Consider the following 25,586-nt stretch of genomic DNA (forward strand, 5'->3'; position numbering starts at 1 on the left):
TGCATCTCTTTAGACCTGCATTTGAAGATCACATTTTCTATTGAGTTCTGGCCTTTTTGTCAGGAAGGTCTGAAAATCCCTAATTTCGTTTAATGTCCATCTCCTTGCCTGAAATGTTATGCTGAACTTTGCTGTTACCCTTTTTTTAAATCTTAAAGTCTTTTTCAATCTGGCTTCAACATGTCTTTCTAAATATACCATTCAAGAAACTACTTAGAAATATAACATATATACACTGGTCCATCATTTCACTTTTTAGTGGTGTGGTATTAATGCTTATGCTATAACCAACCATGTAGATGCTGCTAAAAGTTAGGGGATGAACAGGAGAGACTTCTGGGCATATCGGAGACCTACCATTGTTGTTAGTCCTTCATTCTTGAAAAAGATCAATGACATTAGGAGGATGATGTCTTGACTTGGAGGTGAATTGGATTTAAGTGAGGCAGTGTGTGAAGTCATCAGCCTCACTTTCTCCTTCAGAGCCAACTTGGAGTCCAGTGGCAAGAAATAGGTCAAGACGACGGGATATGGTGCCAGATGCAGTGGCTTTTTTAAGTTAAGGTCTTTCCCAGATCTCAGTTTGTCTAAGGCAATGCCCATTCAGTAATTAAAGGCTAGATGAGAATTGAGGTAAAAGATTTTGGCCTAGTTGGCCTTCATAAAAAAATCAATCTGGGAGGGAAAGACCTTCAGGGTTTCTGGCCAGAACAGAAAAAATTGCTATTTACACTAACTCTGAGTCATCAAAACCCTAACAATGAGCCAGTGAGACTTGGGCTGGGACCTGTTATTGGTCAATCAGTGAAAGTAGTGATGTGAGTTTAAAAGTATAGTCAAGTAGCTTCCTTTCAATCATAATGGGCTTTAACAAAGCCTGGTTTTCCAGAGTTTTATTTCAAGAAATCATAAATGAAACCTATGTGAGACAAGAATCTCATTTTTCTTTGAAAAACAAAAACAATGATAGAAAAAAAATCTAATCCCCAAATCCCAAGGTACCCTGTGAAGTATAAGTAATCAAAATGTATACGCCTTTGGACAGGTTCAAATGTAAGGATATGACTCCCCAAGTTGACAGAGAGAGGAGAGGAGGAGGAAGAGAAGGAGGAGGAAGAGAAAGAGAAGGTGGAAAAAGAAGGGGAGGGGGAAGAGGAAAAAGAAGAAGAAAAGACCTATCAGAGAAATGATACTACAAAGTACAAAGTACAAAATGCATTTTCAGATGTGATCATTGTGTTGGTTTGTTTCATTCTGTTTAAAAAACATTTTTTTTTAATGATCTTAATCAGCCCAAATCCAACTTCCTGCCTTCCCATGACAACCTGGCTAGGTTATGAAGGGCTTTGGATGCTAAATAGACAATTTTGAGCTTGATCCTGGAGGCAATAGGCAGTCACTGGAGTTAATGGCAATAGTCCAAGGTATGACATGATGAGGAGCTGCACCAGTGGTGAGAGAGTCAGAAGAGAGAAGGGGACTGGATTCAAGGGACATTGCAACAGCTTAGATATTGGGGGTCAGGGATGAGGTGGGGTGAGAGATAGTGAGGAGGCCAGGATGACTCCTAGGTTGCAAGCCTGAGGGACTGGAGGATGGTGTTGCCCTGTATAATAATAAGGAAGGTAGGGGGTGGAAAGATTTTAGGAGGAAAGTTAATACTAATGATAAATGTATAGAATACATTTGCAAGCAGGTGAAAAAGGCAAGAAGAAGGAACATCTGAATAAGGGGCAAAGTATTCTTGTAGTAGGAAAACTAAAAAGAAAAATCTTTTGGACTTTCATACTGGTTTGCCCCCAGATTATTTTTATACATCAGAGTTCTCACTAAAACACTTTATTTTTACTTTATTGTTGTCAGATAATCAGGAAACCCACATGATAATGGTTTAAAATGGCAGAATTTATTTTAATAGATATATGTACATATACTATTTAAAAATAATCATGTAAATAAAAATAATTACTATAAAACTGAAGCCAGCTCTAATTTAATAATTCTCACAGGGTAAAATAACAAGTATAGAAGTCAGTCTAATACTTTTGCAATATTTTTAAAGCTAAGGCATGAAAGATTCAATGTACTATATTTCATTTCTTAATTCATTTTCATTTATTATTAGACATAAGTACCCTTAGGAATGTGCCAACATGTAATATACTTCAAAAAGCATTGAAAATATCTTAGTAGTTATTGAAATATTATGAAATAAGTCATTTAAATTGGGTAATCTAAAAAATAAGTACTAATCTAAATTAAAACCCTGAGGAATTAAAATCTGTTTACACAATGGTTTCGGTTAAGTGCAATTTAATGAATGTAGAGTGCTACTTTATTTAAGGTCATTCTTGGTAAGGCATATTAAAAATAAGATCTACATAAGTGAATCTAATATACTGTACTTCATTTCCTGCTACAAAGTAGTTTTTCCTCAAAAAGTAGTTTTCACGCATAATTCTGGACCTCTTCATCCTCTTGCTGGCATATTTGCTTTATATACAGTGGTTAAAATTTGTGCACTAAGCTGAGCTGCCTTTGTCAGAACTTGCCACTGTGCTAAAATGGTGGTCCAGACAAGATATGCCTGCATGCTAGAGTTCATGTCCATGCTCAACTATGGCTTTTACAAACTGCTTGAAGACTCGATCCATGTAAGTGGACTGTCTTGGCCATATTCCCTCCAGAAAGCCAATATGGCCTCCATAAGATGTAAGGACCAATGCAACATTTGGATTTTGTTTAGCTGTTTCTATTGGGATAGCTAAAGAGGAAGAGAAAAAACATATATCATTACCGACTTTTCCCAAATGGTCATATATACCTAGAAAAATCTGTACCTTTATCATTTTATTCAGCACAATTATTGAACATTACCATTAAAATATACCACCAAAACACAGTAAAAGCACATATTTATATACTGTTTTAAAGTTCACAGATTTTTTCTTACTACAATGCTATGAGGTAAGCAGTATAAATATTATTATTTGCATATAACGTACCCTCTATAATAATAGGGAAGATAGGGGGTGAAGGGGTTTTAGGAGGAAAGTTAGTGATAAAGATAAATGTAAAGTACAGAATACATTTGCAAACAGGTGAAAAAAGAGTCAAGAGGAAGAAGTATCTGAATGAAGGGCAAAGTGTTCTGGGAGTAGGGAATTGGAAATCGAGGAACAAAGAAATTCAGTGACTTGCCCGTGATCAACACACAGCCAATAACGGTGAGAAATGGGATTTAATTTTAGGTCTGATTCCCAAGTCACCATGCCTCTAGTTAGAGCTCAAACTGAAAAAGAAGTTGGGTTTAGCTGTCTAGGTCTTAAGAGAGATGAGGAGAGGGGCAACTTCCAAACAATCTGACATAGCAATTTTCTAAGGAAACTACCAGCCAGAAATAAAAAGGGCTCAGAGCCTTACTTGCAGGAATTACAGAAAACAGAAAATTTTGCAGTGACCTACATATAACATGAGGTAGGTATTTCTGCCTTGATCAAGAGACTGTTATCTATTCTCAAAGTGAGGAATGGTCTCCCACCTAGCAGAGAAGGGAAAGGAGCTCAAGAAATTCCTCTTAATTCTCCAGCTTATCAAGGAAAATCAAGTGTTCTTTAAAAAATTAAAAAATTTTTAAGTTTTTCAGTGTGAAAACAAAGGATACAAAGTGGTAAAGGGAAATCCTGACCTGTGTATGGTAGAAGAGTGTGACAGATGAAAAAGGAGAGAGTAAGGCAAATGTCCCATTTTTTTTAAAGGGATGAGTGTTTAATCAGCTTGATTATGTTTCCTGGCAAAATTCTACAACTTCATTTCCTTTTCTGACAGTGACCAGACCTGGAGATCAGGATAAAGAGTTTACCTAGATTTCAGGAAAACATTTATCAGTCTCATACTATTTTTCTCCATAAAAGACTAGAGAAATTTGGACTAGGCATTGATATTGTTAAATGAATTTGGAACTGGTTTAATGCAAAGACCCAAAGTGTATTCATCAGTGGTTTGATGTCAGCTTAAGATGTCTAAGGAATGTCTAAAGGAGTTCACTTGGTCTGCTGCTGTTTACCATTTTTATGCATCATTTGGACCAAGGCATATAGGAGTTAACTGTTGAATTTACAGATATAAAGCTAGGAGAAAGAATTAACAAGCCAAATTAAAAACTGTCTTGCAGGATAGAATGCTGAACCCAATCTAACAGGATGAAACTTACTAGAAATAGAGAAGCAAAGGCAAGATGATGGAGTAGCAGGAGGAAGTATAGCAAGCTTTCCCTCTAAATAAACAAAACAAAAAACTCCCCCAAAGAGACCTAGAAAATGTAGCACACTATATCTTGATTGGGACAGTGAGTCACTTTTCCAGCCCAGGTCAGCAGAGAGAGACAGAGAGATCTGTTTCCAAGGTGGGGGTTATAGTGAGCAAGGGCAGGTCTGGCCAGGAAGATGCTGCTCTTTTAAAGCACCAACTCCCCAGACCCTTAACAGGGCACCTCATATAAGATGGAGGAACAGGTGCCAATTGGCAGCTTTGTCACCTACTACCCAGTTCCAGGTCACAGATCTCAGTGAACAGTGGAAGGGTCCTTTGCATAGGGGTGGAATTCCAGAGGAAGGAGCAGTCATGGTCCCTAACCTATGTAACGAAGAAGAATTGAGTCCAAAACCAAGTAACAGATGTATGGCTTGGACTTCAGGAGCATAGCAGGCTCTCATTTCTAGTTTCTAGCCCAGTTTAAAGCCTACAAAAGAATAAGAACAGGAGTCTCAGACTAATGGGAAACTTATAGGTCTATCACTGTGAACCAGCAGAGTTTTCTAGCTAACTGTCTGACTGGGGCTGATCCAGCATTTCTGATGAAAAGAGCAGAGCTATGTAGAAACTCTTAAGTATAAACATAGAAATCAAAAGAAATATAAGGTAAATAAGCAAATAATTATAAGGGACTAAACAAGGATAAATTGTTTTATATTCTTATATGGGGAAACGATACCTGTGTCCCCTCTAAACACTATCACAGGAGTCACAGAGGCAATCTAATTAGATAAAAGGCTAGAGAGTAGTTCTATTATGCCTGTAAATGTCATGATGATTTTAAAAAACAGAATGGAAAAGGAGGGGAAGAGGAATATACTGGGATTTGGAAGGGAAAGGAAAGTTAGGGAAAATTATCTTACACAATTAGGGTACACAAGTAGAAGTCTATACAAAAAGGAGGAGAGGGGAGGGGTGGCTGATACTTGAACCTCATTCTCATCTTGACAGAGCAAAAGAGGAAAGAATACAAACAGTGTTGAATATGGTAATATTTTCAACAGGAAGAAAAGGAATGAAGGGAGAAGGGGGCACCACAGGGTATATTAAGAGGAAGACTAGTTCCAGGCAAAATAAACTCTACGGATATACAAAAATATTTATAGCTTTATTGGGGGTAGCAAAGAATTAGAATCTGAGGGATTGTCCATCAACTGGGAAATGAATGGCTGAATAAGTTATGTTAGGTTGATAGAAAATTATTGTGCTGTAAGAAATGATGAAGGGGATGGTTTCAGAGAAACCTGGAAAGACTTGGATGACCTAACACAGAGGGAAGCAAACCATTTATATACTACAGTATTGTAAAGAAAAATTCCAAAAGACTTAGAATAATGAGCATAATGAGCAGCCACAATCCCAAAGGGCTAATAATGAAACATTCTACTTGTGACCTTTGAGGAACCTGAGTAAGGTTCTTCCTTTGGGACAGCATCAGTGTGATGTGTGGGACGGTGCACCAAGAGTACTAAACGTGGAGTCAGAGGCCTAGGTCTGAATGTCATCGCTGGCTAACAAGTCATTCACCCCTCAGCACGTAATAGGATTTCAAGTTAAAAGGAAACTTAATAATCATCTCGTATTTTACAACTGGGGATACTAAGTACAAGACTAAGCTCCCTACTAGAAGTGTGACCAGCTCCTCTCCCCGCCCCACAGTACAGCTCATATCTGAATCCAAGAATTCAAACTCTAAACAGATTGTTCTTTTGTTTTGTTCTGTTTTTAAACCTATTGTTCTTGACACTATGACATTAGAGTTGCCTCAGGTATAAAATGGAGGTAATTATACTTAATTTGTTCTAGGACTCTCTCCTACTGTGGTTGTGAGAAGGTTTGCAAACCTTCAAGTCTTATATAAATGTAATCTATTATTAACTCCATTGTTGGCTTGTACTAGTTTCAAGTCAATTATCCTTAACATAATTCATATAGTTAAGGATATATGTATTAACTGGCTACTATATGTTTGATTAGCCTAGCATAAGATTATATTCTTGAGGCTAAATAGTTGCTGTAATTAATGTAATTTAACTACATATATATTATCTTGCTATTCTTTAAAAATCTGACTTCAGTGAGAGTTAAAGCTCAAACTAATTAAATGTTCTACATACATTATTAGTAGTAAAGCATGCATAGGACAAATTTTTCTGTTGGAAAAACTAAAATTTCTTGGAATCATCAGGGTAATTCCAAATAGTTATGTGGAGAAACATAACTGGAGAATGTCGAAAGGGACTTAAAGTTGAGCAATGTATTAATTTTTTACTTTTTTTAAACTTTTTTTCAATCAGCAAACATTTGTCTTCTCCCCCTACCCCCAACTGGTAAAGAAAGAAAAAATTAACGTCTATAGTCAAACAAAAAAAAAATTCACATGTACACACATAAATGTCTCATTCTGCACTCTGAGTTATTTACCTCTTAGGATAAAAGTAGCATGTTTCATCGTTAGTCCTCTAGAACTGTGGTTGCTCATTATACTGATTGGAATTTCTAATTCTTGCAAAGTTGTTTGTCTTTACAATATTGCAAAAACTGTATAAATTATTCTCCTGGTTCTGTTCACTTCATTACACATCAGTATCACCTCCTTCATCATTTCTTACAGCACAACAGTATTCCATATCATATTTATATACCATAACTTGCTCAACTATTCATTTCCCAATTGATTTCCTCAAATTCTAATTTTTTACCACCTTAAAAAAAGCTAAAAACATTTCTGTACAATCCTTAGAGCTTGTTTTGCCTAGAACTAATCCTTCCCTAAGTGTGCTTTCCTTCTTTTGTTCTGTCATTTTTCAGTCATGTCTGACTATGACCCCACTTGAGATTTTCTTGGCAAAGATACTGGAGTGGTTTGTCAATTCCTTCTCCAATTTATTTTACAGATGAGGAACTAAAGCAAACAGGGCTAAGTGACTTGCCTAGGGTCATACAACTAGTGTCTCAGGCCAGTTTTGAACTCAGGAGGATGAGTCTTACTGGCTCTAAGTTCAGTACTCTATCCATTAAGCAACCTACCCTCATTCTAATTCTTTCTTTCCCTTTACTCCTTTCTCCCCTATTTCCCTATTGAAAGAAATATATTTCTACACTCAACTCTGTGAGTGTGTTCTTTTGTCCTTTGACCAGTTCAGATGAGATTGAGCTAGAAGCTGGAACTAAGACCATGCTCAGCTCCTACACAGCTGATGAACTTGCTCATTGCTCAGTATACAGATTAGGGCCCACATTCTATCCTCACACTAGAGTCTGCCTCTAGATGCAGATCTTCTCCTCCATCTATCCCAGATTTATGACTCAGAACCAGACAGTAAGTAAAAAAGATGTTGCCAGTTCTTGCATCCTTTAGAGCAGGGGTTCATTCCTAAACTTATTTGGCCTACCACCCTCTTTAAAAAAAAGTTACTCAGCACCACCCCCTGGAAATCTACTTTCTTTAATCCTTTAACTTTTTAAAAAATTTGCATCATTCCAAAAAATATATTTTTTAAAAAATGATACATCTTAAATTTAATAATTTATTATAAATTTGTAGATTTTTTTCTTGCATTGAAATTTTGGTGATACAGTATTGTGTCATGTACCTGTATAGTATCGTCTTGTAAACAAGTCATTACACTCACATATTCCTGCTGGATTTTGCAACAATGCAAGACCTACTTACCTGCCAACATTTGCTTGTTAAGATCTGTAGGCAGACTTGACGACTAATTAGTTATAACTTGCATTTTGTGTGTGTTTGGAAAATAATGTGCTCACTATGACTTTAACTCTGTTACACAACAGATGAAACATGTATGAACAGTTTTTCAAAATCCTCTTCTCTTCTCTTCTTTCCTTTTGCTTCCACCGCCCCCTTATTTTTTATTCAATGCCCCCCAATAGCATCCAAGGTTACTACCATCCCCCACCCCCAATTGTTCCAGCACCCCCCAGGGGCAGTTAGTGTCACCCACTTTGGGAACATATGCTTTAGAGATTCAAGCCCCTCTATGCTGGATCTGGGACCCCTTCTTGTCTCTGCACTATTCTGTGATGTGCTACACTCCTGGTCAGACCTTGAATTTGCAGAATGTTCCATCAGTCTCCTTGCATTTTCTAGATCTGTTTGGAGGAGTTTGACGGTGAAGCTTGCCTTACTTCCTCCATGCTCCCCCACTGTCTTGCCTCTGCTCCAAGCTATGTGTGAATGTCTTAACTTTTCAAAGAAGTTTCAGTAGACTAACACTACTTGTTTTTCCCTCTTTACATTTATGAGTAGGCCTTTTACGTTAATATTTGAAGCTAAGGGAAAGGCCACATTTTGTAAACCATGCCTAATGTTTGAGAAAACAAATTAGAAATCAGAGAAGAAGATGGATAATTCCAAAATTCCTGGGATATAAGGATCACAAAGATAGGATATGTACAGAAAGTTCTTACACTACTAATTGCAGCAATATCAGGAAAATCACAGAATCACAACCTTTCAAAGGTAGAGGGGACATCAGTAGTCAATTACTAAAAAAAAAAATCCCTATTCTAATATACCCTAAAAGTGGTCATCCTGTATTTGCTTGAACATTTCCAGGTAAGAAGAATGTATTACCTCTCAAGGCAGCCCATTCTACTTCTGGATATCTCTAACTGTTCAGAAGTTTTTCTATCATATTCAAAATGACCTCACTGAAACCTCTTCAGTTCTCCTAGTTCTACCTAAGAATATCAGGCCATGTCACGTATATCTGACAAGGACTACTTAAAAGGCCCATTGGAATAAGAGGGTTAATGGTTTCTAATTTCAATTAAGTTTAGGTTAAAATTTAGGATACATTTTGTTGATAAAAGCATCAGCAAAACATTGAAACTGTGGAGGAACTACTAAGAATATTGCTTAACCTGTTTATTGAAATGAAAAGCAAATTAATTTGGAAAATCCTTGGAGGATATGGTTTTGTTTGACTGAATCACAGGGAGTAAAAGAATAAATCAATAGCTTGAAGTTTGCAGTCCCACTTTTCCAATCTGTGACAAAGGGCCAGATTTTCCCAACAAAACTTCCATTTTATAACTATAAACTAATAATAAATACAGATATCTGAATTTTCAGAGAGGTTTAAATTTTTGGTGTCAGTTGATAAGAGCAAAGTGTTTTATGGAACTTAAAACACTCAAGAAATTATTTTAGGTAGTTCTTAGTAATTATTAAGGTACTATAATTACTCCAAGTCACTTTATGGTATATGTAATTTATCTATAGTACTTCAATCTATAAGTACAATCATATACAAGGTTTTAAATTTTAATAGCTTAAAACTGCACTAAAACCTTGGGGACATTCTATATGTTATATACACATGTAAACTTTCCAACTGACTTCTAAGCTCCTTGATTTAAAAGACAGATGTAAGAGCAAAGAGAAATGAGAGAGAAGATAAATTTTGTTCACTGAAAAAATATTTAAATAATTTTTAAAAAAGGAAGTAAGAACAAATAAACTTTCCTCTCAGTTGCATAACTTTTTAGCTTTTTTCATCCACAGCAGAATGTTTTTTGGCAGAATTCCTTCTTAGCTGTTCTCATAAAAAAAATTGGAATGTTTCCTTCTAATCTTATTTTATAGTTCAAATGCATAACCTTCTAATATTTAAAAAGTATTTAGTATTACCCTGCTTGGGATGCCTTAAGATTCCTCCCTTAATTAAACAGAAAAGGTAAAAAAAACTTACAGAGAGGAATATTATATAAAAAAGATCCATCATGATAAGAGACAGTCTGTGCCAAGGTACTGTACAAGGACACAATATAATCAGTTCAAAGAATAGTGCATTTTTCAAGGAGGAAATGCAATAAAAATGCAAATAGGTAAAAACATCAAAGGCCATATCTTCCCCTTGACCATTCATGCTAAACACAACAGAGGTTTAACAAAATGATAACACCTAAAAGAAAAATGTAGCGGTCAACATTGATGTGCTTTCTATCTGGTTTCTATTTATCATAATGTTCTTATGTATCATTTAAAACACCAAAATATTTCAGAATATTGTGATGTCATCATTTACTTATTTCTTAAAACTAAAAATATTCTGAAGATAGTTCATTTCTATCTAGATATAACTTAAAAGAAATTAAAACTCACCATGATGGGGAGAAAATACATCATCCACAGAATTTAAGCAAAGCACAGGAATTCCTACTGACTTCAACCTAAGATATGGACTGGCATCAGTATAATAATCATCAACGGAACGGTATCCAAACATAACTGATGTGAATCGTCTATCAAACTCTCTGATGGATTTTGCCTGAAGAAGTAGAAATCAAAAGAGAAATCAAGTCACCTAATTTTAAAAATCAATACATTAAATAAAATTGACATAAAGTTTCTCATACCTTCATGACATGATCCACATCAACTTGTTTCACAAACATATGTCGATGTCTAGAAACAAATAATGTAAAAGAAAAACTAAAGATTATTCCCACTTTGCACCTCAACTAAAACACTACATAAACTGGCTGAGAAAAAAAATTAACATTTTAAACTTACAGAATATATTAAAGAATTACTAAAGATGCAAACAGAATTCAACTCTTTGCATACATTTCACTTAATTATATAAGTATGAGCTAAGAACAGTTATATTATGAATCTGAAAAGTTGAAATAATTTAAAGAGCTAAGTAAACATGGTGGGGATAAGCAGACTGCAGATCGTGACCAACAGTGATCTATATGCAAGAACTGATTTAAAAGACATCCAAGAAATAAAGGTCAGAAAAGAAGGTGGGCCTGTCAAGTAAAAAACATCTAGAAATAACACTATCCAGACTGATAAAAGACCTAGAGGAAAACCTTCACCACGTGGTGGAGATCCTCTATGGAGGACACGCACTTGTACAAAAGTTTCATAGTAAGACATGGATGGACTGTAATTTGGGTAACTGGAGTGAATACTCACATCAATGTGATGATAGCTTCACAGGAGAATAAGTCCTAAAATAAATATTCATTTTTTCTTAACCAATCAACTTTCAAATTACTTCTGGCTAGCTGTGTTCTATCTTGGTTATTTAATTAATCATTAGTACTAACCACAAAAGAACTTCTTGCAAGCTTTTCAGTGAGATAAGTTCAGTGAGATAAGCTTATTTTAATAGTTAAGATCAAGTTTTTAGGTAGTTTAGTTTTCAATGAGTACTTTTTATAAAGATAATAATTGGCTTTATTTTGTGACTGAAGCTAATAACTCTCTGAGCCTTCTTTTCTCTATCTGTAGAATTAAAAACTTTGGACATAATAGTTTCTAAGGTCCCTCTAGTTTCAACATTTTGTGATTTTAAAGAACAAAACTTCTTTGATCCTTTAGAAAAACAAACTGTGTTCATCTGGCTTAAAATATAAATCAAAGTTCAGCTTATATGTTTATAAAGATATATGTTTGTATACACATATATAAACATATTTTGAAAAAACAAAGCACAGGACGACACAAACAGTATTTGAGAACTATAAGAAATATAAGGGCTGAAAATTTTTAAGAGTAAATGACTCATTTTACTACAATGTTTTAAGTGCTATTTCAGGGAATGTAGTTTACTATTTAAGTGCATGGGAGGATGATTATCAAGACTGCATAAATACCAAAACCCTAACTTAGTAGCAGAAAGTGACTTACAACATTTGATTTCAATTTCTAATTGAAAATTAGAAGAGGACTCTTACAACATCACATCAGAATATTATTTTTTACTTTCTGAAAGAGTTTGAAGAGATGACTCACCTGTTAACAGCAGACAGTAGACAGGATGTCAAATAGTAGTTAAAAAGCAGCCAGTTAAGTGGTTTCTCCAATGAGTCTGCAGACGCAAAAGTATTCCAGCCAACAGAAAATGTTGCAGCTGCCATCAAAGGAGTTTTGTTGCCAATTTTGCCCAGATAATTTAAAAGTAGCATACTAAAATCAAAGGACAAATAGCACACAAACAAAAATAAGTAACTCACTTAAATGAAATTAAATTTTAGCACAATGGACTACTTCTTGACCCTATGAGACTCTGAAGACATTACAGCAGTTCTAGGAAAATCTTTGGGGGTAAAGAAATTTAAAAGCATTTACTTTACATCAATTCCTCATCGCTCTCAGACGTTCAATTTCCAAAGTCCAATATATAGTTTAACCACATTGATGTGATGTGGAAAAATGGTCTATGACCTTTAGCAAAAAGGCAGAAAATATTAAATTCTAAATCTTGTTTCACATTATATTTTTATTTTCATTGTTTCATTTCCTAAATAGCCCAGCTCCTGAATCAGAAGGAAGGGGTAGATATCACTTTATCTTCCCACCATTCTTGCAACACAAATGAATTAGTTATAGGACAAATATATGAAATTTCCAATGGTTCTCAAAAAAGTAATGTTTTTATAATGATTCTTAATAACAAGTATTATTCCATCTCAAGAATTTCCCATACTAAAAAAATCACAGGTCTTACTGCTGCCAAAAAAAAAAAAAAGAATTGCTTGTATGTAGTATTATTGATTACCAGGGCTGTTTTAAGGCTCTTCACTACAGCTGGTCCAAGGGAGCTTAGGTCTGGTGGTACTAAGTCAGGTGAAGTTCAAGCTTTGGTGAAGACACAATGAAAAAAATGGAGCCTTGATACTAAAGTCCAGGATGATTTATGACAATACTACAGTCCTAGGTTATATATAATCAAGAAGCAGCAGTTTTACATAATTTGTTGCTTTCTTGACAGAGGGAGGCAACAGGCCAGTGTTTTATCAGTTCTTGAGGTGTGAATTTTGTTAACACTGATTTCTGGGAAAGAACTCAAAAACTCAGCTCCTCAGCTAGCATAGCTGAAGTGGTTCAATCTAGCAATAAACTGGTCCTTTACATATGACTGTAGATTTAGAGCTGGAAGGGAACTCAGAGGTCATCTAGCCTAACCCCTTTAACAGATCAAAAGACCAAATCCCCATGCATGTCATAAAGTTTTAAGTCATACCTCACACTGGAGGGTAGTACTGGACACAGAGCAAGTACTCAATAAAGGCTTGTTGACTAACTCAATTTTATTGATAGAAGCTCCTGCATTGATTCCACAGGTTCTATGATACTGGCAATTGCAGACTTGGGTAATACCCTAAGCTGGTAGCAACAACCCGTATTTGTATTCGGCCTGGAGATGTTCAATAGGATTAGTGCTTTTGACTGAAGCATTCAAGTGAAAAAGTGTAACCCTGTTTGGTGAACCCACATGGGAATGTGTCACAATGCTAGGCAACAAGAAAGGACATTTTCTTCAAACCTATTACAAGACATTAATATTCAACCAGCTGCGAAGGCTAATGGTCAAGTCCTGCCTTCAGGCATGGCAGATTCATTGGGACATGAATAGGCATTTCTCTTGATCACATGAATAGAGAATCTAGTCCTGTTTATGCAAGGATTTGTCCTACAATAATAAGTTAGACACTTATATGATTAAGGGAACAACTTTCAGTTGGCATCCTTTCCTTTAAAATAAGGGGAAAAAAGAGGAAAAAAAAGAACAACCACGCTGAATGCTGTTGGTTAAGCACAATTCTGAGACTTTGCCCCACTTTTTGTCTTTGATTTATGCCTCTTCTTTTTGTAGGTCAAGGCAGACTTTCCATGTTAATGCAAAATTCCCCCCCCTTTTCTCTTTTCAGAAGAGGGAAATGTTTTATTCTTTAAGATAAATAAATGCTGACTTGAATTCTGAGTATTATAGTTATCAGTGTATTGATTAAATAACCTATCACATGCTTGGATGAATCTGTAATTTATAAAGATTAAAACACACAATACTTGGGTGTTTTAAAACTCAAAACAAAGACATAAACAGGGAACTGCAAAATTAAGAAAAATGTGTGTTCAGTTTCAGAAGTTCACCAATAAAACTTTGATTCTAAACCACAGTCAACACTAGAGAGCATTTTTAGTTTTCCTCTAAAAAATTAGAACTAGATTAGATGGCAATAGCAATATTATGAAGATATAAACAAGAGCAATTTTTAATTTTCCTTAGCCCTCCCCGGGATAATGAAAATAGAATGAATAGTAATATTATAAAAATATAAACACAAATGCTCAAATTAAATCCAAAAGCAATTTCAAACACCCTGCATGATGACATTTAAAAATAAAACAGTGCAAAATAGCCAAAATTTGAAGTTTAGAGATCAAAGAGTGTAAAGCCAACAACACAAGAGCACTAACCAACAGAATGGAAAAGTACAATTTAGGAGAAGGATGCCAGAAGGCAGTGAGTGGATCTAAGCCCAAGACTGTCTCACTTCCATTAAAGACCTGTGGCTTCTAGCTCCACAGCAAACCTTAAACCCAAGAGTGTGGTCTTTTGATTTCACCTACTGACAAATATTTATCAATTGGAGAGCATTAGGCTAGATGCTAAGTCCAAAAAGGGACAGCAGCTGAGTAACAGAAGTCAATCCCACGGGAAATGAAAAAGGACTACAAGTCAGGCCTACATAATCCATATGTCCATTTTACTGCAGGGACCAATGTAAATGGATTGGTTTCACAGGTCCCAGGACACACACAGAAGGCACAATTAATGTTACTGAATAAATGAAGGAATTAACCAAAAGCAGTTAAGGTAAATCAAACTTTAAAAAATGCCTGTGTATCAGTGTTATTCTGAATATGAGGCATAATTCATGTTATAGTTCAATTAAAGAGCTATTAAAAGAAAAAAAACAACTTACCCTCCCATAGATACCCCTGCTGCCAGAAGTGGGGCTGATGGGTATAGGCTGTGTACATGGTGAATAACAGTTTCCAAATCTTCAGTATTAGAACAACAGTAAGTCCTTGGTGTCTGTAAGTAATCATAGATAAAACAAACAAAAGATTTGCATTATAAACTAGAATATAAATAAAAATTAGTTTCTCAGTACATAATAAATAAAATTTTAACACTGATATGTATTAAAAAACACAAATAACCATTTCTTTGTGTTTGACATATTGGTTGTTGATTATGGTAATTTTCCATTTGCATATGTATGGAATATAGTATGCAAAGGTAAAAATAACTGTAGCTGTTTTTTAACAAGACTATTTTCAAAAGTGGTCTTTTTTTTTTGGTCTATGAGGAAAATATAGTTTAAAAAACCTCAGTAAACTGAGATTCTGTATTTAGCACATAGTAGGTACCTGATAAATGCTTGTTCACTTGACCATAGACTCACACTTAAATTTCTTTTCAGTCATCTATGGCAATAGTTTCAGTCTAGGAATAAGAAAACAAACTATACTTTCACAGAAACTACATAAAAATAAGCATAAAATACTTCCTTATGAAAAGCGTTCCATGAGTATAAAATAGGTGCCACTAAAAAATGTTATTATTAAATAGTTTTTAAAAGAAAGATTTCTTATAAATCTTTTAATTTCCTTTGGGCATTAAATCCTGAAAGAAAAGTGGTATTCTAGGACAGTTCTTTTGTTAAAGTAATCCTTCTACAGCAACTGAGAATTTCTTTTGCCCTTCAGAAATAGTAGAACCCTCTCTGCTTTACATCACAGTAGATTCTTATGATGCTAAAACATGTAAAGCTGATTATGTTCACATATAATGCACTAAAACAAATAATCTTATGAAAAGAATCAATAAGGATTCTGTTCATAGCAGAAGGGCTTCATTGAAAGCTCTCGCAAGATATGCAAAAAAACATTAATGCGTGAATGGGATATACTTTGGTTAAACAGATTCACCAACCAATCCCAAAAGACAAGTTATTAGACTTTCATTTAAGCCTCTGAAACTAACTCTGTAGAGTCCATCCATTGGTGTCCGTGGTATGCTTTTGGTTTTTTTAAACAAAAAGCAAACTATCACTCTGCTATTGACTAAAAAGGTAGGCTTCACAAGCCACTTCCCTACAGTTCAGTGAGGTAAAACTCCCTGGCATGGCTTCAGTTAAAGTTCAGCCACACAATGGTTCCACTGTCACTTTATAAGAACCTAAAGGGGAACAGGGGTTCCCTGAAGGGCAGATATTAGCTCAATGGTCTGTATATATAATACAATCCAAATGATTTAAGATAAAAACTAGCTAGAGCATTTTTGGCTTGAAGTCAGGGGGAAAATGCAAACAGAACAAGATCTGCTTTTATGCTCATTCATAATGGCCACTGAATTTGTCAGCAGAATTTATGTAAAAAAAAAAAAAAGACAGCTTATTCAGCATTTTTTTTTTTTTGCACATGTGGGTCTATTTGTTTAAAAAGCTTAGCTGTAAAATTCTGAGTTACTTATGAGTAACCCCTAATATCTCTTACATCTACATAGTAAGTAGATCTTGTACACATAAAATCCTAAACTAATAGACAAAAAGACCCATGGAAAATTATTACATACCTTTTTAAAGTAACAGGATATTTTATATGGTTAAAAAAAAGTCAATTTAAGTAAATTAGGTGATACATGAGTCAGTTCATCCTAGATATATGAATATTTTACTCCCTCAAAATGCTTCATTTTCCATGAATTAGCACAAGATTAAGCCACTACCATATTAAGCTACTGAGAGATTAAAGAGAAAGAAAGAAGGCCCTAGATATGAGAAATAATGTAGAAGTAGGTAAAACCTGGCAACTGATTGGATGTGTGGGATGAGGATGAAGGACAAGTCAAAGATGGCTCTAACTCTTACAAACCTAGAGGGATGCCATCAACATGGTGCCATCAACAGAGAGCTATTGTGAGAGAGGCAGGTTTCATTAGATGAACTCCATTTTAAAAATACTGATTTGGATCGAGACAGACTTAAAGAAGGTAAATAGAAATAGGGAAAGGGAAATCTGGGGAGAAGGTGGGAGGTAAAGATTCGGATTTGGGAATCAGTTGCATAAAAAAAGTAAAAAATGAAACTAGGAAATGTGATGAAATCACAGAAAGAGAATGTCAAGAGAAAGAAAAGAAGGGCAAAACCTTGGGCAATACAGTCCACATAAGGACTAGGAATAAGATAAATTCAATTCAGCAAACAAGATCTAATTTAAGATCACAGATTAGATCCAGAAAGGACCTTAGAAGCCATCTACTCCAACCCCTTAATTTTACAAATAAGGAAACTGAGGCCAATGGAGGAGGTTAAGTGATGTGCTCAGGGTCATAATAAATGACAGATCTGGGTTTTGAACCCAGCTCTTCTGGTTCTAAATTCAGTGCTTTTTCACCTCCCATTTGTTATCTGTTATAGGCACTGGGGATACAAACACAAAAAGCTAAAATATTACATTCTACAATATGTAAAATACAAGCAAATACAAGATAATCTGAGAATGAAAAAGCACTAAAAACTAGAGCTAGCAAGAGAGACAAAGAAATATGAGGAGAGTTTCAAAAGTGCAATATCACAGGAACCACAGCAGGAGAGATATCAGTAAGGATGGTGGTCTTCATTGACAAACACCACAAAAGTCAAGAAATATGTGGATGTAATGAAGAGCATTGGATTTAGTAACAGGAAAGTCACTAGTCACTTTGGAGAGAGCTGCTTCACCACCACGGCAGGAATGGAAGCCACACTGAAGTAGGAGACAAGGAACAGAGATTATTCGTTCTAAGAATTTGGCATTAGAAGAGAAGAATCACAGATTCAGTTAGGTAAATGGTTGAAAGGGTCACATGAAAGTATTTTTAATACCTTGTAAGGCAGATTAAATTTTAGGCCATTAATATCCTACTAAAACAAACTTTTTAGCTCTGACTTTACCTCAGGTGAATCAAGGGAGGGTGGGTATACCAATGGCTTGGTCAGAGAATAAAGGGGAATAGTCAAGGTTTAACATTAAGCTTATGATAGTAAGTGAAAGAAGAAAACCTTTGGGCTAGATCCAAAGAGTGATCATTAATGGAGTAATCTTAAACTGGAGAAAACAGTTTCTACTGGAGTTCCCCAAGTGTGTTCAGTTCTGTGATATTTATTTTTACCAGTGCCTTGGATAAAGGTACAAATGACACAAACCTAGAAAGGATAAACTGACATCACCAATGACAGAGTTAAGATCCAAAAAGATTGAGATAGGCTGGAACATGGGCCCAATTTAAAAAGATGAAATTCACCAGGGAGAAATGTAAACTCTTGCTTGGGTTCGAGAAACTTAACAAGTAGAAGATGGAAGTCACATGGCTAGATATAGCAATCTATCTGAAATAAATCTAGGTGTTTAAATGGGACTGCCAGTTATGAGTCAACAAGAAGATATGACAGTAAAAAAATATGACAGTAAAAAAAAAAAATTCTTTCTTAGGCTTTATGAAAAGAGTCATGGCAGTCAAGACTCCTAATCCTGTTGTACTGTGCCCCATTCAGAGTCCATCTGAAGTAAGGTGTTCAGTTTTGGAAGCCACACTGATAAGTTAAGAGAGCATCCAGTGGTAGACAATCAAAATTGATGAAAAGCCCTGAGATTATGCCATATGGAATTTAATTTGTTAGATGCTTGAAAAATAAAACATTCTTTACTCTCAAGGAGCTTACATTCTACTTGGGGAAAACAACATGTGTGTATGTGTGCGTGCCCACATGTGCGTATTCTGGTCACCAGTGTCTCCCATGAGTCCCACATCCTCTTCTTTTTCTGAGTTGGTTTGCTCAGCCTGCATTCACAAGTGACAGGTCTCGGGTTTCCAAAGGGACATACCAATTCTCTCAAATGACAACTTACCTCTTTCAAAGTTTTATGGGTAACTCTGATAGAAGGGGAAAGGGGAGAAGGAGGCCACACTCCTGCTACTCTACTCAGGACACCTATGTCCTGAGTCCCATTCATGTGCTTCCCATTTATACAAAATCAGTCACATCAACAGCAATGACTCTTACTTGTGAAACATTTACTAAATTAGGAGGCAAAAATATCAATAATCAAAATAAAAGTCTACCTATAAACCTGATTCACACTTTGCCACCAATGCACACAGAGTTTATGGAAGAGATTGGACACACACCTAGAGAAACCTAGTAGGGAGGTATATAATAAGGGAAATTTACGTGCCAAGGGCAAGCTGTAATTTTGTATGGCAGGTCTTGCTATCCTTGATATCTTCCAGGAACAGTCTGTACCATCTGTCATCTTCTGGGCAAAACTGCTTCTCTGCTTATCTGCTTGCTCTTCTCCTTCTCAGAGCTCTACCACAGGGCAAAGCTACTGAAGCAGTATCAAGCTTGTTTTAGCCCACAACTTTACTTTGCAAGGTGTGGAGAAAAAAGTTACATTCTTTCAGCAAAATATATTAAAATTGTTCAAAATAGCTGCAAAGTCTTTCTCCTTCTACCTATTTTCACTTATAGAGAGCAGGAAAAGGCAATACAAGTACCTCTGAGAATTTTCTCCTCTCTCAGGCTAGCGTTTGGTAAGCCCAGATAGAACTACACACAGCAACAAGACTCAGCTCTTCTCCAATCATTTTCCAGCAACTGTAGCACCTATATGGCTTCAGTTACTTCTTTTGTCTTACTTACACAGCCTTTCTCCAGTCAGCTAGCAAGGTAATGCCTTTCAATCAGTATGGTTTTCAATAAAACAGCTGCAGAGCCTGCCTGTTAGCTCAACTCAGCTTATGTATTCTATTTCTTCCATCTCCACCTTCTGTGCTGTCTTGCTTCCACCTTCATCTGGTCATCTCTTATCTCCTCTCCTGATTTTTATGTTTCAGATCAGGATGTGACCTTGCTCTGTCTTAAGATATGAATCTCAAAAAGTCTACTTTTCTGTCAGGTATGACCCCATCAGTTTTTATGTAATCATTCCATATTTCCCCAAAAGTAATTTATTTATAGTTTCTCAGTTATAACCTTCCAACCACTAAAAACAGTCACATATCATTGAGCTAATGGACCACAATGCAATGTAGACATCTTAAAATTAGCCAGTGCTCTGCCTTTAAACAGGCACTATCTGAGGGGCAGGGTTCTCTAGATCCTCAGAACAGATAATCCTCTCCCCAACCATTTTTATGAGGGATTGTTTCCTTCTCAAGCTGATTCTGTCAATGTTCCTTATGCAAATATTTTTTTCTGCCCCTTTCACCAACTACAATACCCACATAAGGGGCAGCACCTTCCCCACAGATAAATTAAATTCTCTAAGTAGAAAACAAAAAAGATTCATTTTAATTTGAGCCTAAAATTGCTAACTAAAAATGGCAAAGAGCCTTGCATCAAATGGAAAAGTTTAACCTTATCTACTTTCTTCTTTAGCATAAGCAAAAGATATATGAACAAGTTTGGATTTTGTTCCACAAAGCTACTTTGCTCAAATTGTTTTTTAGGAGGCATGAACTTAAATCTATATAATGTAATATCTAACCATAGGAAAGGAAACAAGTTATAGATCTTCTAGCTCTATATCAGATACTTATAAAAACTCATAATAGATTTTTGTAACAAATAATCTAATTAATGCCTGATGGCGGGTACATGACACAGTATCTAGGACACTAGATTTGGAGTCAGGAAGACCTGAGTGTTAATTCAGCCTCACATACTTACTAGATGTGTGATCCTGGGCAAGTCACTTAACCTCTGTCTGCCTTAGTTTCTTCATCTGTAAAATGAGAATAATCATAGCTCCTACCTTCCAGGATTGTTGTGAGATAATGAATGAATAGGGTTTATACTACTATCATCATTTTTGATGGAGGCAGTCTATAGGATGTGATGCAGTCTCAGAAGAATTAAAAGATGAAAGTCACTCAATGGGTAAGGAAGAGAAACATGGCAGATGAGCTAGTTGCAACATATTATCAACAAAGAACTGAGCAGAAGCAATGTGTAGCTGATCAGAAGGCTGTGTGACTAGAAGAAAAGGGAACTAAACAGGAAGGAAGAGCAAGGAAAAACTCATGTTACCTCTTATTTGCTCTACTAGAATCCATGCAATGTCAAGAGATCCAGGGCTGGGGTGCTCAACCCTTTTTGCATCTGTCTTGGACCTTTTTGTGTCACGGAGCCCTTTGGCAGTCTAGAATTCTTCCCAGAATAATGTATTTGAATGCATAAAAGAGATTATGATGCATATGATAAAATGAGATTGTAATGGAAACCAATTATAATGAAAAAAATATTAAGAAAATGAAGTTCCAAGATCTCAAGTTAAGAAGTTCCAAGACCCAAGTCAAGGACCCTTGATCCAGAGTATGGACACCAGAATTCTATCTGGAAGATTTATAGGACAATAAGCTCATTAAAAGTGAAGGCTATTTCCTTCTTTGTATGTTTATTCCCCTTACCTAACACAGGACCGGGAATACCATAAGCACTTAATAAATTCTTGTTGAATGACTGAAGAGTCAAAAAGAACGATGAGTGTGGATAGGTTGGGATCTCTCTTTCACTGAAGGAAGTACCTGTATTGCTTAAATCACATGTACATCTGAGTATCAAAGTACAAAGAAGGACTTCCTAACAACCAGAGAGGCCCAGAAATGGAATAGGTTGCCGCATGAGGTAATGGGCTCTCTCTTCTTTACTGATGGTGTTTAAACAGACTGGACAATCATTCATCAAGGATATTGGAGAGGACCAACTATGAGTGGTGTCCAATAGAAATGAATCCAGGTAAGCCACATGTTGACTTAGAAAACCACAAATTAACATTATCTACGTTGCATTAGATGTTTATTTTGTTAAACATTTCCCAATTACATTTTGATCTGATTCCAGCTGTGCTTGGGGAGTTTTGCAGGCTGTTTGCAAAGTATGAGTTTGACACCTTTGATGTAGACCTTTGATGAGGTCTTTCCATTCCAGAAAACATTCTTATCTTCATAGTAGCAGCATGACAAATAGGAAAAACATTAGGCGTTAAAAACAAAATGAAAAAAATTACTCTGGACATGTCCTTTAATCTCTCAATATCTGAGGCAACTCTCTAAAACTATAAATGACAAAGTGCTGTCTCTGCATTAGTTGAGAAGGTTCCTCACCAGGTATGGTAAAACCAGACAGTTCAGTCCTTTCAAAAAGGGAGCCAATATTCAGGAGATCTGATCTGCCACAAACAGTGCATGTACAGACAGCAGAGGGCAAAACTACTCCCTTTGGGCCGCAGGTGAAAGATGAGGCAGGAAAGAGTTCACAAAACATTTTAGATATCATCGAGTTCCATTGCTTTACTCTACAGAGGAGGAAAGTGAGGTCCAGAGAATTTACCTGTTTTGCTCAAAGTCACAATTAAGTACGGCAAACCTGGGACTAAAATACAGGTCTCTAACTCCTCAAGTATTCTTTTCACTAAGCAGAAGAAAGATTATTTCACATTTAGATCTGGGTATTCAAATATGTTCTAAATATTAAGTTCTACAGAAACATGGGCTCACATAGGTGCATTTAACACTCAATCAGCCTTGACACAGTCATTTTCTATTCAGAAGTTATAAGAGGTAGTACTGAACCATACTTCTGAAAAATAGCTATACATCTCAAAATAGAACATGCTTTTAAGAAAGTTCTTAGCTTCAAAAACTGAAATGCTACTTATAAAAGATTTGACCTTTTTATTTGAAGTCATTCTTACCAGAAGATTCTCACCCGACACTCCTCTGTTGTTAAAAACCACACATCTAAAAATCAAAAAAGTAATTTTCATTATTTCAAACTTTTTTTGGTCACAAAGTGTATGAAAATCTTAACCTGTATTTTTAAAGCCATTAAAGGTATAGTGAAACAAATTGAAACTGATTTCTTCTTTCCCTTATTTAACTGTCTGCAAATCTCATCCTGTTCAACTTATGTGCATATAAGGTATACCACTGAATTCATAGAATAGACACTTAAAATGTGTTTAGCATTCCTAATAAAAGAATATTTTTACTAATTTCTTCCTATATCTATTATATAGAGCCATACATACATACATACATGCATATGTATGTATGTGTATATATATTCTTGTTAAAAACCATTATAAATAAGAGATTTCAGTTTTAAGTAACAAAAAAGTACTTATTGTGAGAACAACAAATATGCTTCTCTGTTTTAAAAAATATCTCCTGCTTAAATATGTGCACCTAGTGGTTTTCTCCCAAGGTTTCCCATAGAGTGGGAACAACCAGGACAAGCCCAGCAATTCCACAAGTTAAAACAAAACAAGGAATTCCTCCCTTCTTCTTCTGTCTTTGTCAGAGATGGATTTTCCATGTGTTATCAGCGTGTATTTAGTGTGTATTTCTCTAGCCATATCACTATTTTCTAGCTTCACATCAGCACAAATAAAGTGAGGCCTGACACTTTTCTGCTTTCTGACATAACTCGGTGTAGAATTTTTTTCCCCTATTAGTAAGGGACCTTTTAGCTATAAATGTTTTTGCTTAAAGCCAAAATCATTCCACCTAGGAATATACCTTTTAAATTACCGATGATCAAACCATTATTTTTTTTAAAAACAAAAATTCATTTTACAAACAAAATAAAAGCAGATTGATGGCATGGCATGTGGGGAGGAGGTCCAGTGATGGACAGTCTGCCTAAACCTACCACCTAGTCTAAAAGTTTTGTTGCAATTGTCTCTACATGCTAGTGAACACTTCTGTCCCCAGCAGGCATTTTACAGCAGATGACACTTTGCTAATAGGAAAGATAGTAAGGTACAGTGGAAAGAATGATGGATTTGAAGTGAAAGAACCTGAGTTCAAATTTTAGCACTCTCACTTATTCCAGTGTGGCTTTGGACAACTGCCTTAACCTATCTGGGTCTGTTTCCTCATCTTTAAAATTAAAGTATTGGACAAGATGGCCTCTAAGGTCCCTTCAAACTAAATCTACAATCCCATGATAAAGATGAATGCCACTTTGATTCATTCCCCTTATTTGCTTACTTCTTCAAACCTTTCAGCACCAATGTAAACTTGTATAGAATGTTGACTGTGGGAGTCAGAAGTACCTGTTTTTAATCCCTCCCCAGACACTAGTTACTTGGTTAAGTCAATTAACTTCAGCCTGTTTTGTCATAATAAAATGGAGATAATGATAACTGTAAGCACTTATGTTACCAGATTGCTGTGAGGATCAAATGAAATGATTTTTGTAAATCACTTTATGCTTTTAAGTGCTATATTAATTTCAGTGATTATTTTGTACTGTTATACCACATATATCCTTAAACAAAAGATAATTTAAGGAACCAACACCATGAATGTATCAAAAGGACCCTGCAACCTTTCATCTTGCTGCCTTTGCCCAGGATTCATTATCTAATCCCCAGCAGAGATCTTGAGCAGATTTAGTTGACCTCAAAGTCTCACCCAGCCAATCTAAACTGGTAGTTGCTATAAACTATCAATTCTCCCTGATTCTCACCAACATTTAAAGTAGCAACAAGTAAATAGTTAAGTATACCTTCAGCTGTCTGTCAACTGAAATGGTGAGGCTTTAGAAGGCTCATGCCTGGAAACCAGCTATTTCCTTCAAGTGCCACCCTGACTTCTATTATGTAAGCACCCCAACTAGCCACAGTCCAATAAACATCATCTTCCTGTGATTTATCATCAGGTTTCCTAATAAGATGCACACTATCTCAAAACAAAAAGTATTGGGAATTGTACATGAGAATATAACTGCCCTTCTGCTCTGGTTTACCTGGACTTCGGCTTTCAGCCCTAGTAAAATGTGACATGGAGAACTCCTGGGGATAACTAAGTCTTTTCTAGGATAGGCCCTCTCTGCTCTGAATTCCTACCACAGATATAACCTGTCCCACATATTGGGACACTTTAAAAAAACCACCCAAAACATTTCTAGCAAAGACCTAAATATCTATGAATGTGGAATGATTTACACTTTCTGTATTCTATTTTTTGAATCCTAGTATGGAAGAGAATAAGCATTTTTCCAGTACTTATTGTGTGCCAAATACTATGCTAAATTCTTTACAAATATTGCCTCATCTGATCCTTACAACAAGTCTTTCAGGTAAGTGCTGTTATTATCCCTATTTTATAGCTGTAGAAACTGAGGTTAAGGTCAACTAGTTAGAGATGTAATAAGTGTCTGATGTCAGATTCTAATTCAGGTCTTTCTGATTGAAGGCCCACTGCTCTATTCACTAAACTACCTAGCATCATGCCAATTCAAGGGCTATATGGAATTCATGTGTTTCCCCCATACATTCACAGAAACCAGTCTTATATATAGTTTAGTTCTCTTCAAATTAACTACTTTACCCTTGTACTTATTAAAACTCATCTTACATTTGTCTGTTCATATCTCTAACT

At 35.7% G+C, this 25,586-nt stretch overlaps 1 protein-coding gene across 2 annotated transcripts in view; it reads right to left on the reverse strand.

Moving 5' to 3' along the window:
• Positions 1 to 1,884: 1,884 nt before the first annotated feature.
• ABHD3 (abhydrolase domain containing 3, phospholipase) overlaps positions 1,885 to 25,586 on the reverse strand; it is a 35,482-nt gene continuing 11,780 nt past the window's right edge. Inside the window, exons 4-9 of one of the 2 annotated variants that reach the window (XM_072604372.1) lie at positions 22,892 to 22,937; positions 15,070 to 15,182; positions 12,092 to 12,265; positions 10,702 to 10,750; positions 10,448 to 10,613; positions 1,885 to 2,764 (exon numbers count right to left, since the gene is read on the reverse strand). In XM_072604372.1, the coding sequence (XP_072460473.1) occupies positions 2,595 to 2,764; positions 10,448 to 10,613; positions 10,702 to 10,750; positions 12,092 to 12,265; positions 15,070 to 15,182; positions 22,892 to 22,937 (718 nt within the window). In that variant the 3' untranslated portion in view covers positions 1,885 to 2,594. Of the gene's footprint in view, positions 2,765 to 10,447; positions 10,614 to 10,701; positions 10,751 to 12,091; positions 12,266 to 15,069; positions 15,183 to 22,867; positions 22,938 to 25,586 lie in introns of both variants that reach the window. The other variant, XM_072604371.1, reaches the window with a different exon arrangement.

This window comes from Notamacropus eugenii, chromosome 4, assembly GCF_028372415.1.
Source record: "Notamacropus eugenii isolate mMacEug1 chromosome 4, mMacEug1.pri_v2, whole genome shotgun sequence".
NCBI classification, from domain to species: domain Eukaryota; kingdom Metazoa; phylum Chordata; class Mammalia; order Diprotodontia; family Macropodidae; genus Notamacropus; species Notamacropus eugenii.